The sequence below is a fragment of the Rhinolophus sinicus genome, linkage group LG04 (assembly GCF_036562045.2).
Source record: "Rhinolophus sinicus isolate RSC01 linkage group LG04, ASM3656204v1, whole genome shotgun sequence".
Classification (NCBI taxonomy): domain Eukaryota; kingdom Metazoa; phylum Chordata; class Mammalia; order Chiroptera; family Rhinolophidae; genus Rhinolophus; species Rhinolophus sinicus.
In genome coordinates this window covers 182,696,795-182,711,832 of record NC_133754.1, presented here as the reverse complement: position 1 = coordinate 182,711,832, position 15,038 = coordinate 182,696,795, and the positions used below count along the sequence as shown (strand labels likewise).

At 57.2% G+C, this 15,038-nt stretch overlaps 1 protein-coding gene across 1 annotated transcript; it reads right to left on the bottom strand.

Annotated features, from left to right (window-relative positions):
• Positions 1–1,775: 1,775 nt before the first annotated feature.
• Positions 1,776–14,853, bottom strand: SLC27A4 (solute carrier family 27 member 4). Its single transcript, XM_019728712.2, has 13 exons — positions 14,701–14,853; positions 13,269–13,435; positions 11,270–11,664; positions 9,852–10,010; positions 8,307–8,376; positions 8,112–8,203; positions 7,226–7,335; positions 6,756–6,965; positions 6,476–6,602; positions 5,696–5,833; positions 5,342–5,506; positions 5,108–5,254; positions 1,776–2,627 (listed from the first exon to the last, which is right to left on the bottom strand). The coding sequence occupies exons 2-13, from the start codon at positions 13,427–13,429 to the stop codon at positions 2,470–2,472; spliced, it is 1,932 nt and encodes a 643-aa protein (XP_019584271.2). The 5' UTR covers positions 13,430–13,435; positions 14,701–14,853; the 3' UTR covers positions 1,776–2,469.
• Between the last annotated feature and the right edge of the window lie 185 nt (positions 14,854–15,038).

Below are 15,038 nucleotides of genomic sequence, written 5' to 3'. Positions count from 1 at the left end.
TCCCCCCGACCCTCCCTGCACCTCCAGGACTTTCAATTTTGCTGCTTTCTGTGTGGGACACTCTTCCCCTCCAATTCTTGGATAGCTCTTCCTTAAAAAGCCTCTCGGACCAGGACACATGACACCCCCCCCCATTTCACCCCAGCCCTTGCCCCCGCCAGGGCACTGGGTTAGGTACAGCTAAGCACAGGCTCTTTGCTGCTAGCCCCCTCTCCCCCACTCCCAGATGGTGGGCTCCCTGAGGGCACATCTAGGGTCTCTTCACCCCTCACCCAGCCCCCTACACAGAGGCCTTTGAATTTGCTCCTTAGGTGTACTTACGAGGTGCCCTGTAAACCGTTAAACACTATATAAATGTCAGGAAATGCCCAATACACAGTAGCCATCGTTAATTATTAGGCTGGTGCAATTATTGCGGTTTTTGCCTTTTTAACCTTTAAACCGCAATTACTTTTGCACCAACATAATAACAGCATGAGCACCTACTTCGTGAGTGCAGAGACAACCACTCCATACTGCCTTCGGTGACTGTTCAACCGGAACGCTTGCACTCCTTCCCATTGGAAAGCGCACACTGCTGAGGGTTAAAGACACCAGGCCACACTGTTGGCCAAGCCCAACCCCTTGCAAGCCCAAGTATAGGCCCTCAAAGGCCCACCACAGCGTGCTCTGGGCTGGGTACCTGCCTGGGGCTGAGGTGGGAACTGTCTCTCCTTCCCGCTTTCCCCTGGGTGAGCTCTAGGATTCTGCAAGCTCTGCACGCCCTCTGCTGGTCACATCAGTGCACTGCAGATTAGGACACTGCAGACTTGCCTGCCACCCCCTAACCCCACTCTCCAAGCGCCCAGCTCCAGCTTTATTCCCACCTCCCCTGGCCCCTGCTTTCCCCCAAGAGAAGCACCGGACTCCTCTATCTTTCAAAGGCCCCCCCAGGAGTCACCCCAGATTTCTTATCCTGGCCACCCTCCACCTGAACTGTCAGCTGCTGGCCTAGGGCGTGGACCGCGGTCAGCTCCACAGGCATGCATGGAATGGAAGCTCTTCTGGCTTTGTTGTCTTCTGCACCAGGTGGGTGGAGCAGTGGGAAGGGCCAGGGACTGGGGTTTGCATTCCAGCCCCCACTACTTGCTGTGTGACCTTGGCCAAGTGACAGAAAACGATGAAGGTTAAATAGTGAAAAGCCAGAGGCACACACTGCCCACTGCCCTGGAGTGGCTTGGACGCCTTTCCTGTCAGGCTATGCAGTTTCCAGCCTGGCTGTGATTCCAGCGATGGGGCCTGGAGCACAGCTGGCTCTGGGCGGCACTGCTGACTCCACAGCCCTGGTAAGACTGCTCCAGGAAGCTTTCCTGGACATTGCCCGAGCTGGTTAGGCAGCCCTTCTCTGGCTCCTCACAGCCCCAAACCCCTGGGGAAATGCACCCCAGGCAAAGTGAATAAATAGCAAGAGCAAGGATCTGGAGATGGGATCCTACCCTGGGTTAGGGTTTTCTCCCTCAAAGGCTCTGAGCAGCCCTTTCCTCTTCAGTTCTCTGAATCCTCGTAAGACTAAGTCACTTACCCAGGGCCACAAGCTTGTAAATGACACAGCTAGTGTGGACTTTCAAGCTAAACACCTTGCCAGACTCAGGTGGGAACCGCCCGATCAGAGATAACCTGCTGAGGGCAGGGCTGTCGCATCTTACCTGCCCCAAGTCCAAGTGAGTGGATGGCCAGAGGGGCAGGAGGTGGGGCCCGAGCAGGCTGGAATAAGCTCAGGGGGCATCCACACAGGCTGGGGGGAGTCAAGGCAGTTTATTGGCCCCGAGTGTCCCCCACTCCTCCTCTCAGAACCAGGCCAGGACTGAGATGGAGAAGGTGACATGGACAGACCCACAAAGACAGAAAGGTGCTGCCTGAGGGCCAGCCAGGCAGCCACCCAGGGAGAGGACAGGAGAAGGGGGTTCTCAGTCTGGGCCGCCTGCTGCATGTCGGGGTCCTGCTCCTATCCTCCTGGAGACGCCGGCAGAGCTGAGTCTCATTAGAGCTGCTCCAGGCCAGGGTCCTCTTCAGCCACTGGACCAACGGCCACCACTGGCCCTGCCCACTCTGCGGTCTTCCTGAGTCTGGGGGTTTCTGCCCTGGTCCCACCGAAACTCCCTGCTCTCTGAGGTGTACTTGGCAACCTTCCACCTCCCCCTGCCCTGACCAAGACATCATCCTGATGGGCCCAGTCAGTCTCAGCCTGGGGCCCAGAGGCCCTGCTTGGCCTCGAAGACACACATGAACGTGAGGCTTTCACAGAAAGCCGCTGGGGAAGGGGGAGGCGGCAGTGAGTCACTTGGCAGTTTGAAAGGAGGGGGTCAGCACCTCAGAGTCGAGCTGCTGGGCCCTGCTTGCTTTGGTCTGGCATTGCCCAGGACCCCTCTGGGGTGGGAGCTGGGGCTCTGGATCCAGCAACTGCTGGCCCTGAGAGGGACTCGGGGCAAATCACAGCTTCTCCTCGCCGGCCTGGATGCGGGTATAGGCCTCTTGGTCTAGCCGGACGTAGCGGCCCTTCCGGGAGTCCAGGTAGAACAGTGGGTCTTTCACGACGGCAGGGTCAAAGCCCTCCTTCCGCAGCTCTGTCTTCTGAAACTTGAAGGTACCTGAGAGCAGGAAGATGGGGGAAGAAGAGTTGGAGGGAGCAAGGCAGGGGCCGAGCTCCTGGGAACCTGCCCGCCAGAGCTGAGGAGGGGTTGAGGAGGGCCAAGCCTTCTATAGTTTCCAAAAAATATATTAAATATGAAAAAAAAAGGCTCCATCCATTTCATATGTACCGCTTCTCAGAGCAGCCCTGGCAAAGGGGAAGGGGGGCCGCATTACCTATCCCCTTTTTGCAAGTAGGAAAACTGAGACCTGAAGAAGGGAAGCCATTTGTCCAAGGCCACACACTGAGTGACAGCAGAGTGAGGAGCAGAACTCAGGTCTTCTGTGACGGTTCCCTTTATCTGAGCACCTCCCAGGTACAGGTATGATGGCATTCAATCTGCACACCAACCCGAGAGTGTTCAATCATATTCTATGGATTCTAAGATGCACATATTTTCAGATTTTAACATCTCTGAAATAGCTGAAGTAGCAGCCATTTTTTCTTAATAGTATGTTACAAGTAAATTATGCATCTTTCAATCAGTGGTATTAGCCCCACTGTACAGATGAGAAAACTGACAGTCAGAGAGGCACACCCCTGGGTCAAAGTCATACAACTAGGAAAAGGTAGAGCTGGGATTTGAACCCGGGTTTGACAGATTGCCAGAAATGGCCAGATTCTTCCCCTCCCTGTAGGCACACTCCTCTGCCATGTGGCTCGGCCAGTTCTCCCAGCAAGTGGTAGAGTCTTTCTCAATCCCTACTCAAAACCCGACTGGCCTCATGACTTGCTTTGACCAATGGAATGTGCAGAAGCAATGTTGTGAGAGTTCTGAGTGAGGCTAGGCCTCAAGGGGCCTTGCAGCTTCTACCCTCACCCTCTTGGGGGTGCCGGGAGCAGTCTAGCCTCTCCAGGATGAGAAGGCACATGGAGCAGGAATGAAACATCTCAGGAAAGACCCTCTAGGACCAGTGCTGTCCAGTAAGGTACTCACTGGCCATAGGGGGCTATTTAATTCAAATGAAACAGAATTCAGTTTCTCAGTCACACTGGCCCCATTGCAAGTGCTCCTAGCTATGTGGGGCCAGTAGCTGCTGGACGGTGCAGGCACAGAACATTTCCATCGTGGAAAGTTCTGTTGGACAGCGCTGCAGAACCAACCAGCCAAGAGCTAGACACGAGAGAGACCATCTTAGACCCTCCAGTCCCGCTGAGTCCCTGAGGGACGGCAGCCCTTTGACCCAGGTGAGGCTAACAGAACCACTCAGCTGAACTTAACCCCACTTGGGTGACCCACAAATTGTGAGCAAATAAAATAGTTGTTTTAAGCCCCTAAGTATATTTGGGGTGGTGTGCGGCAAAGCCTCTTTGCAAGCTGACGTCGGACAACTTCCGTGCCTCTCTTGGACAGAGAAGTCCCAGCTGTGGTCCAGTCTGCAGGGAGCTCGCAGCCTTGGTCAGGAGCACTGCACCAGGGGCCTCCCTACTGCTGCAGGTGCCCTCAGGGGCCACCACCCGGCAGGGCCCACACCAATTGGAGAAGGCCTTCCATGGAGGCAGGGCTAACATGATGACCACAGGGGAGGTGGCCACGTGGGAGGAAGCCTGCGGCTGAGCAGTGGGGAGAGCCAGGGCATCAAGGACTGTGTAAGGTCTGGGCACGAGCCTCAGCACTTCCTGCCCACGAGGGAGCTCCTGAAAGCCATCAGGAGACCAACAGACAGAAGGATGGCACCGCCCTGCCATGTGACGGTGGACCCACCACTCCCCTCTTGCCTGGATAACAACGACTGTCATTCACTCCTCTGCCCACTCCTCCCACTCTCCATGCAGCAGCCAGAGGGCTTTGTAGAGAGCAGAGCTGACCAGGTCGCTACCTGCTCAAGCACTGCTGCGGCTCCCTACTGGCCCCTACCCAACTCACAGGCCTGGCCTTCCAGCCTCGGCCAGCCTCTGTCCCACTTCATGCCACTGCCCCTCTCTTACTGGCTCCAGTTTCGGGGAACCTCCTTCACTCTCTAGTGTCCAAGTGCCTTCCTGTCTCAGGGACTTCACCGCCTTTCAGGTCTCAGCTTAAATGTCACCTCCTCAGGGAAGCTTCCTGGTCATCCGACCCCCATTCATTCACTTTTCTGTCTGTCTGATCTGTATCCAGTCTTTATCTTGGAATTCCTTATCCTAAAGCTACCTCCCTACTGCTCTAGAAGCTCCAAGAAGACACAGGTCCTGTCAGAATTTGTTACCTGTATCCCAAGGCCTAGCACCGTGCCTGGCACATAGTAGGTACTCAATAAATATTTGTTCCACTAAGGAATGGATGAACCTTCTCTCTCTGAAGGCTCAATCTGCTCACTTGTACACAGGGAGGTCAGTTTACCAACTACCCGGCTAGGCTGTGGGTGAAGGTCAGGAGACAGCCTCCTAGATCTCCTCAGAAGGAAGCACTAAGGGGCAGAGGCCTGGAACCTGTGAGCTGGAGCCAGGGAGAGGACAGACCTGTTTTGTGCAGCTCAGGCAGGAGGCGCAGGAAGATGGGGCGGGCGTATAGTGGCAGCTCCTTCTCCAGGAGCTGTGCAAAGTGCTCCAGGTCACAGCTGCCAGCGGGGTTGGCCACAGCGGCCATTCCGGCCCGGCCTTCAGTTCCTGAAGGTAGCAGAGTGGACAGTGAGCGGCTGGCAGTGCCCCCTGGTGGCACCTCCCCGCACAAACTGGCACCTCCCACACAGATACCTGGCACTGCTACGCCATACACTGCCACATCAGCCATGTCCAGCAGGCGGCTGAGTATGCCCTCCACCTCCGTGGTGGACACGTTCTCGCCTTTCCAGCGGAATGTGTCCCCTGTGCGGTCTCGGAAGTACAGGTAGCCCAGCTCGTCCATCACCAGCACATCGCCTAGGGAGGGGCTATGTGAGGCCGAGTTCGGGCCAGGCAGCCCTCCCAGATCCCAAGGACCTGCTTGACTGTAGGGGCTGGGACTGGGACTCCTGGGGAGGTTCTCTGAAGGGAGGGGAAGGCCCTTTCATTCCTCTACAGCCCCACCCTCTGACAGGGATACGAAGGGTGGGGAGAGGTCCCACCCACCGGTGAGGTAGGCCTGGTCCCCTTGTTTGAAGACATCTTTGGCGATCTTCTTATTGTTGGCGCCCTGGTTGAGGTAGCCATCAAAGCGCCTCAGGGGGTCCTGCTGGATGATACGGCCCACCAGCTGGCCCGGCTCGCCTGGGGGCAGGGAAGGTGAGGGTCAGATTTGCCCTGGGTGGCATCTTCCACTGGGCCCCCACCCCCTCAAATGCACCCTGCATCTTGATCTGACTTCTGGTCACTGCATCCCACAGAAATCCATTTCTCCCCTAGCCCAGGAGCCCCTCCAACTTCTCTTGGCACGACTGACACATGTAGGCACCCAATGATGTCTGGTCAAACGAGCAGATGAAAAGATGAACAAATAGATGAAAGGGCCTGACATGGACAGTCTAGTCAAAGCCAGCACTCCCTGGGCCCCTGGCTCTGCTCACATTCTGTAGCACATGATGCTCAGGGCCACCCACGAGGTGGTGCTGCCATGAGCGCCACTACAGATGTGGGCACTCAAGCACAGAGCTAAGGGGCCGAACCAGGATCATCCCAGGAGGCCCGGACCCACGGTCCTCAACATGAAAGTGAATGGACAGACTGACGGATGGATGAGATGCCTGAAGGGAGGGATGGATGGATGGATGTAGAAATAAATAACTTGTAGGCCTAAGACCTGATTGATGGCCACTGGTCAGAACAGAGTTACCTACCCACACACCTCTGTCCCACCTCCCTCCTGGGCCAATCCCTCCCCCTCTGACCCCCAATTCCAACACCGGGGCAGACCTGGCTGGCAAGGCAGGCAGACGCCATTGGGCCCCCGGATCAGCTCCATGGTGTCCTCGTTCACACGTACCAGCCGGATGGGGTACACGGAGGACAGGATGCGGCTGTTGAAGCCACAGGCCCCCACCTGTAAAGGCCAAGACTTGGGCCTGGGCTCTCCCACCTGGGCCCGAAACTGGACAGTGTGTGGGGGGCACTCCAGCACCCACACTCCCTCGCTGCCCTCCCCGCTGCTGCCAGTGCTTTCTGTGGCCCATCCGAGTCCCCGACCGGGGCGCACCTGGCCGTCGAAGTTGCCCAGGCTGCAGTTGCACTCAGTGGCCCCGTAGAACTCAGCCACCTGGGGGATGTTGAACCGGCTGGAGAACTCGGTCCAGATGGACTGCCGGAGGCCGTTGCCGAGGGCCATGCGCACCTGGTGCCGGGTCTCTGCCTCCCGCGGCGGCTGGTTCAGGAGGTAGCGGCACAGTTCGCCAATGTACTGTACAATCTGGGGGTAGAGGGGGCGTGAGTCTGGGCCCCCAGAATCGCTCTCACTTCCCACCTGCCAGCTGCTCAGGCCTCTGTCCCTACTCGTCCTGTCCCCACCCATACACCCCAGGGGTGATCTTTTCTGTTTCTGGGCCTCAGTCTTCCCAGCGGAACAATGAGCGACAGGTGGCCTCAACTGTAAGACACATGTCCCTGAGCGGGGTTGGTGAAAGGGTCACCGGGGCACAGGGATGGCTCATCCCCTTCCCTCTCACTCACTGTGCAGTTGTACTTGATACAATCGTCCCAAAACCGGGAAGCTGAGAACTTCTTCCGGATTACCACGGTCATGCCGTGGAGCAGACACTGCCCGATTCCCACGATGTTTCCTGAAGGCAGAGTGGGCCTGGAGGTCAGGAGACGCGAGACCCTTCCCTTCAGAGCCTCCTCTTGCCCAGCCCAAAGGCCCTTTCCCCTGATCCTTTCCTGTCTTCTTCCTCCAACACTAACAATCCCATCTCTTCCCTCGTTAGACACCTTCCATGGCCTCCAGTGCCTACGGGATCGAGGGCACACTCCTTAGTCTGTTACCCAGGGCCTCTGGAGAAGGACCCAAGTTCCTGCTCCTATACCCATAATACTGCCCTTCAGCTGGGGGCGACCAAGCTAGCCAACCTGGCTTCTATATTGCACATCTGCCTGCGTGGGGTGCACCTCCTCCAGGAAGCTTTCCCAGCCATCCTTGGGCTCTTCCCTTGAGCCAAGCTCCTGCTCCCTGCCTCTCCCACACTCACCATGCCATTTCTTGTATTAAAGTCAGGTGGGTTCCCATCATTCATCCTACCCCAAACACACACCCAACTCTAAGCACCATGAGGGCAGGAACCATATTTTATTCCATCTCTGTCTTCCCATAAGCCCTCAAGACCAAGCAGCAAGGACATGCATGCCTGTGGAAATGAACTGAACAGTCAGACCAGTCCAGGTGTTCTGCAGGACACGGCCACACACGCCATCAGACTGGTGTGGCCAGCCTCATTCAGAGCTCTAGTCAATGGCCACATCTGGATTTGAACTCTGATTTGACTGCAAATGCTGCCTGCCAAGAGGGGAGGGGTTCCTGAAGCCCTGGGGTGCTGGAGGCTGCAGGGCGGGCCAGGGTTACCTGCTGAGTGGTAGAGCGGGAGGCAGTCATAGATAATGTCACTGGGCCGCATGCGAAACCCATAGTACACCAGGGAAGCCATACGGTAATACCTGGGAGGGCAGAGGGTAGAGTGCTCTGGCACCTGGAGGCGCAGGAGGGGAGGCTCCTGGGCCCTGTCCCCCCAGCTGTCCCCCACAGGGACCTGCCCCTTACCTGCTGTGTACCACAATGGCGGCTTTGGGCAGTCCCGTGGTGCCCGATGTATAGATGTAGAAGAGCTTATCTGAAGAAAAGAGACACACGAGTGGCTGTGAGAGGGGTTAGCACAGGGCTGGGCACAGACAGAAAGACAGATGTCTGTATGTGTGCATCAGTCAGTGCCTACTCCGATCGCACCTCCTCTAGCAAGCCCGCTCTGATGACCACTCTGCTGTAATGCCTGCATCTGTTCTTTAACAACCTTTTTTCTGGGCCCTCGCTCTGTGTCAGGCCCAGGAGACATCAGTGACTAAGGTGGGTACAGGCCCTGCCCTGGTGGAGGCTGCAGCCAAGTGGGACAGGAATGAGGAAGGACACAGGCACTCCAATACCAAACACAAAGGGCCAGGAAGCACAGGGCTTGCTGAAGCCCAGTGGTGGCAACTGACCCAGGCTTCAGGGACGGGAGGCGGCAGCAGGGAGGGCTTCCCAAAGGAGGTGATGCCTCCCACTGGTCTTAGCATGAGGGGAGGCATTAGCTGCAGAAAGCAACGTGTGCTGAGGTAGCTTTTGCACCACTGGCCATTTCTTTCCTCCACCCTGCAGCCTGGTCTAGAGGCCGTCACATTACGGTTTGTGTATAAGGCTCAGCCCTACCAGGCTGGAGGTTCTGGGCGGTCAGGAACACCTTGGGATGACTCTGCATGTTCTGTACCCACCATCTCCTGCTCTCTGGATGCCAGGCCTGAGCTGTGCACCATGAGGGCACCAGGCGGGACCAGCCAGAGTCCCTGCCCTCAAGTGGCTTCCAAAAGCTACAGGAGATAACATCTGCATATGGCAGAAGGTAATGAGGACAATGCGCAGTCACTGAGCACCTCCTGTCACCACCTAGCTTCCCACTGCATTGTTTTCAATCCTCACTGTCATTTCATAGAATAGGTTCTGTAACCTGCCCCAATTTCATGGCTCAGAGGGCAGCTCAGGTGTTCAGGATCACACAAGGGAAGCAACAGAGCTGGGATGTGAACTCAGCCCAAGCTCTAAGCCACCAGGCAACTCAGCAAGGCCTGAGCTCCACAAGGCAGCGTGGGGGAAGAGAAGCAAGGGGCGGCGGGCTGCCTGGAAGAGGGGAGGGGAAGGCAGGCAGCCCAGTGCAGGGAGAGGATCACAGCCCAACAGGGGCCTGCACTGAACAGGTGCTGGTGAATATTCAAAGGGACGCGCCCCTGGCCCAACCCCAAAGGACATTCAGACACAGCCAGTTCTTGGGCTCTACGTGACCCTGCGTGTTAGGCATCCATGAAGGCTTGTCTGACACATCTAAGAATTGGATTTTGTGAGCTCCTGCGTGCCTGGCACTTTCATACACATCAGCTCAGTTAACCTGTACAGTCACCCCAGTGTTACTGCCCCCATTTTCCCAGATGGCAGAAGGGATGTGGCATGTCTCACTCCAGGTCACATGACAAGTTTGCAGAAGAACCCAGGCCTCTGGCCCGAGGCCAGTGATCTGTCCTTGGCCATCTTAGAACCCCTCTGTGGGAGTAGGGGGCCCACCTGTGAAGCCCTTGTCAGGGCGACTGGGCAGGTGCTTGGGGGCATCTTCCAGCAGGGGGTCCAGGTGCTCTGTGCTGGCGGGCACTGAGCTGGGCTCCCAGGGACCGGAGCAGAAGAGGCTGAGCGAGGGGTCCAGGCTGGCATGGATCTCAAAGACAGCTGTAGGGAAGACAGGGCTGATCAGTAGGCAGGCCAGGAAACCCTGTGTTCCCAGGCCCTTTGCTCATGTCAGGGCTGGGCATGTTGTCAGGGGAGGCTGGCTGGGTGGGACGAGAGAGATGGGTGAAGCACCCGGGACCTCATAATAAGGAAAATGCTGCGAGGAGCAACAGCTCCCATTAGCTGCTGGCTAACTACACAATGGGCTCTTTACATGCATTCTCCTGATCACACACCCTAGGAAGTAGGTACCAGTATCAGCCGATTTTACAGATGAGGAAATTGAGGCTCTGAGAGGGACTTGCTCACAGCTAGACTGTGCTGGGGCTGCGAATCAAAGCCAATTCTATCTTACACCAAGGTTTGCGCTCTTACCCCACTAGTCCATGGGGATCCAGTTAGAAGGGAGGAGTGAGGCTCAGAGGCAGGCCAGCTGCCCTCCAGCCTCTTCAGCCAGGGGGAACCTTCTCTCAGGCTCTCCTGTGCATTCCAGGTGTCCAGATACTCACCTGCCCTGAGCACGGGCCAGTCCTGGCCCACTTGGCCCCACTTCCTCTTGATTTGTCCAACCTTCTCTCTTCTCCTTGTTGCATCCTTCCTCCTCCCCTCTCAGCATCTTAATAACTTTCCCTGTCCATTATCCCACAAACTACAGCAACATGGGGAGAAAGAACAGGGACACTGTGGTCAAGCCCAAGGTCAAATCTGGGTTCCACCATTTACCAGTTGTGTGACCTTCGGTGAGTTCCTCACCCCACTCTGAACCTCAGTCTCCTCATCTATAAAGCTGATAACAACACCTAACTCACTTGTGAAGATTAAGAGCTGCTCTTGTAAAGTACCATGCTCAGCACTCGGTCAGTGCCCAATGTGACAGCAAATAAAACATAAGCTCTGCAGGAGAGCCAAGAATGGATTCTTGTTCCCATTTTACAGATGAGGAAATGAGGCCTAATTAGTCACAAGAAAGGTTACCATTAAATCTGAGGGCTCACCTAGCATTAGTCACTTTGTTAGTGCTTGCAGAGAAGTATCTTCTTGAAAACAATACGAGGTTGGTACTATAGTGAGGAAACTGAGGCACAGAGCATTCCAGTGTCTTACTCAGGATCTCTGGCTTACCAGTGGCAGAGCCCAGGCCATCTGACAGCAGGGCTCATACCCTGAACCTCTGAGTCACACAGCCTCCCCCACGGTTGTAGGGGCATTGTGGTCTGTGCAGGGACTCCCTGCCTGTTCCCCGCCCTTTTGGGGCTCACCTGGGGTCATCTCGCTGCCAAAGATGAGAGCCCGGGCCCGGGAGGTGGTCAGGCAGTGGCGCAGGGCATCCCGCCGGAGATTGGTGTTGATGAGCGCCGCCTCCACACCCAGCTTGGCCATGCCCAGCCACAGGCCCACAAACTCATTGCGGTTCTCCATGAAGAGGGCAGCCACGTCACCGGAGGCCAGCCCCCGGGCCTGCAGGAAGTTGGCCACGCTGTTTGAGTAGTCATCCAGCTGACGGAAGGTCCAGTGGGTGTCTGTGCCCTCAAAGATCAGGGCTGTCTTGTCGGGGTGGCGCTGTACCGTAGAGGCAAACAAAATGGGCACTGTCCGTCGTTGCCGCAAGTACCGCTGGACCTTTACTTTCACCTTCAGGAGCACCATGCCGCCGCTGTGTGGGAGCAGCAAAGGGGCTGTGAGTGCTGGGCTTGGCAGTGGGGGTTCTGATATCCTGGCCCAGGGTGCTGACCCCCGGGCCTGAGCTTCCTGAGTCCAATCACTTGCAACACTCCCCTGGTCCAGCACTGTGTGCTGGGCACCGTTACACACACCAGCTCACTGATGTCACACAGTAATACCAGGGACCAGGGCGATCACTCCCTCCCTGTACCCAAGGGGAAACCGATGCTCTGCCGGCACACGGCTTACTCTGGCTTCATGGGTGGAATGTGGCCAAACTGAGATTTGAACCCCACTCCTCGCTGACGCCAGAGTTCCACTCCTACTATCCTCTATGTCTGCTCGGAGTTTGCTGCTCTGTCGGAGCCTTCTGGGACTCCAGGGCCGAAGTCAAGGCCCAGACTCCTCTTTCAGGGCCCCCCACAACGCTGTATCATACTTCCCCCCACTTCACACCTCCCCCCTCATTACCACAGTAAATAATGAGTGTGCAATGTGTCCAGTCTTCCTGTGCTCCCAGCCAGGGTAGCTCTGTCCTGCACACCACCTGCCCCCTGGGCCCCACTCAGTGCCAGGAGCAGAGATGTTTAACAAGTGTCTGTGGGATCGCTGGCCACACCACCCATTCCTGCCCTGCCTCTGCCACCTCTGACCCCTGACCTCTCCCAGCTTCCTGGCCTCTAGCCTTTGCGGATGCCATACCATACTCTGGCTGGAGTCCCCTGCTCCTACCACCTTGAGGTATCTCTCAAGTACAACTACTTTTCCTCCAGGAGGTCTTCTCTGATTGCCCAAGGCCCTGACCTGAAGCCATTTCTCCCTGTCTGTGCTCCCACATCTCTCTGCTACTCCCTCCCTTCCTGCAGTGGCCACTCGACACTTCTTGCTGCCATCAACTCAGACTGACAAATGCTGAGCTGCCTGTTCTGGGCGTGGGTCACTGCGCTGGGCACTGGGACACTATTGAGAGCAAGACTGCCAGGGTCTCTGCCCATAGGGCACTGCCAGTTTAGGGATTTACTGTGTCCCAATTATCTCCCTGACCAGTCTATAGCTGGCCCGGGACTGGGTCTGCCTTGTTCCTCTCTGGGCCCCAGAGCCAGCCTGGCCTCTGGCACAGAGCAGGTGTTTCTGGTATAGGATATCCCTGTGGCCCATACCTGACTTGCTGTGGGAAGCAGGTTCTCCCGGACATCTGATTTGGGGCCCTGCTCTAGAACTCAGTGCACTCTCAGACTCGTGCCAACCCAAGGACAAGACTGTTCCCACAGTGTTCCTTGTCACCGTCTCACAAGCTGCTGCATGTCCTCAGGACCGCTTGCAGATGTCTCCTCAACACATCTGGTGTTCCATGTTATGTCCCGGTCCCCTAAGTCTGCCCCAGGCTAAAGAGCACCAAGTTAAGGAGATTCCCCAGGAGGAGACTTTGACCCTGGAGGTGGACACACCAGGTACTAGTACCAGGGGAAGGGTGTGGAGCACAGGGTGTGGGGCCCTGTGATGGTAGAGGCCACGGGTCTGGTCTGGGGAGCTTTCGGGCACTAGGAGCCCAGCATGGTACAGGAGACCCCAAGAATGGTTAGACCAGGTACTCACAAGACATCACGCCTGATGGTCTTGATGAAGATCCGGATGAAGCGCCAGCCGCCAGACCCCAGATAGAGGAGCAGCAAGGAAAACCCCACTTGGGTCCAGGGTAGTTTCAGCACCAGCTTGGAGAACAGCAACACTCCCAGGAGAGATGCTCCGAGCAGCATTGTGGCCTATGGGCATAGGGCAGTCAGTGGATTCAAATGTCTAGGTCCTCCACTTCCTGGCCCAGTAATCCAGGCTACTATGACCCCAAGGTATCAACCTATAGTAGGGTTTAACAATACTGAGTAGGGTGGCTGAGGATGCGGTCCCTTTCCAGGGCTGTCTGGAAGGGGCAGGATAGAGGCATGGGACTTGAGGTGAGGAGTTCCAGGAGTGACAGGCAGGAGGCTGGATTCTAGCCCCCTAGTCCCATCTCTGCCTCTGACTCACCAAGTGTCCTTGGGCAAGTCCCTTTCCCACTTTAGGACTTAGTCTCCCCCCCTGTGCAATGGGTGTAGTGAGACTTGCTCTCAGAAACCCTTCCAGCCAAAATAGGACAGTCCACTCTCCTGACATCCAGGTTTCCTAACCAAAATGGCTTGGAGGGGAGATATTGACTTAAGTGCCTCTGGCTCGATTCCCCACCCAGAGATCTAGGGAGGTTCTATGGATGACCAGGCCAAGCCACAATACCCAAAGGAACAGCTTCCTGAGAAGGGGCCCTGCTCGGTCCCTGCCCACAGGCTCCTGCAGCGCCATGCCTCTGCCGGCCCATAGAGGGCGACGGAGCCTGGAGGTACCTGAGAGGTGACCGCCCAGAGAGGAAAGGTGATTGAGGGAGAGGAAGAGGGCCTTGAAGGTACCCCCACAAACACTCAGCAAGCCACTCAGATGAATATTTGGGGATTGGGCTCAGGGGGGAGGGGAACAGTTGGCTGGGCTGAGATTAGGACTCTTGGGTTCTATTCCTGGCACTTTACAGATTTGCTGAAGGAGGCAGCAGATGGGTCTCAGTTTTCCTTTGGGTTCACCTATTCCTGGGGAGGGGATGAAGGTCATGGCTGTGATAGAGTCTGAGAGACTCCAAGACAGGATGAGGTCTTGGTCTGGACCACAGGGAGTCCTAACAGACCATCTTCTCCTCCTCGATGCAAAAAGCAAAAGCTGGGAGGAGTGCTTAGCCAGCGTCCCCAACTCCAAAACCAGGATCGCCAAGGTCCTCAGACCTCTGGCCTCTCAGCATCCATCCCGGAAAGCTGGGGGATAGGGTGTGGAGAGAAGGGGATGCCCAGTTTCATCAGGACCCCGTCCCCATGCGGACCGCCGGGCAGATCGCCGGGCAAGGAGACAGAGGAGCAGGGCGCGCCTCCCACCACAGGCCGGTACCGTCACCTCCCGACGCGGCCGGACACATTCCCCCTCCTGGGGACCCACTGGCCTGGCCTATGCTCACCCGGCGTTGGCCCCGCTGCGCGGCGCCCAGTCCTGATGCGGCCCGGCTGCTGGAGCCGAGTGGGGAGCGCAGGGGGCATTAGCCGCCCCTGGGCGCGCAGAGCCGAATCTCAGCAGCGCTTCGCCGGCTCTGCGCCCAGCATGGCCCAGCCAGCCCCGCCCGCCGCCCGGCCCCGCCCGCCAGCGGCGCTCCTCCCCCGCCCGCCTCCAGCAGCCCAAACTGGCTGCGCCGGGCGGCAACACCGCCTCCTGCGCCTCCACCGCCGCCGCCGGTGAGCGGCAGAACCAGCGGCGTAGCGCAGCCCCAGCGCGCCCGATGCCGCCAGGCCCAGCCTGCCC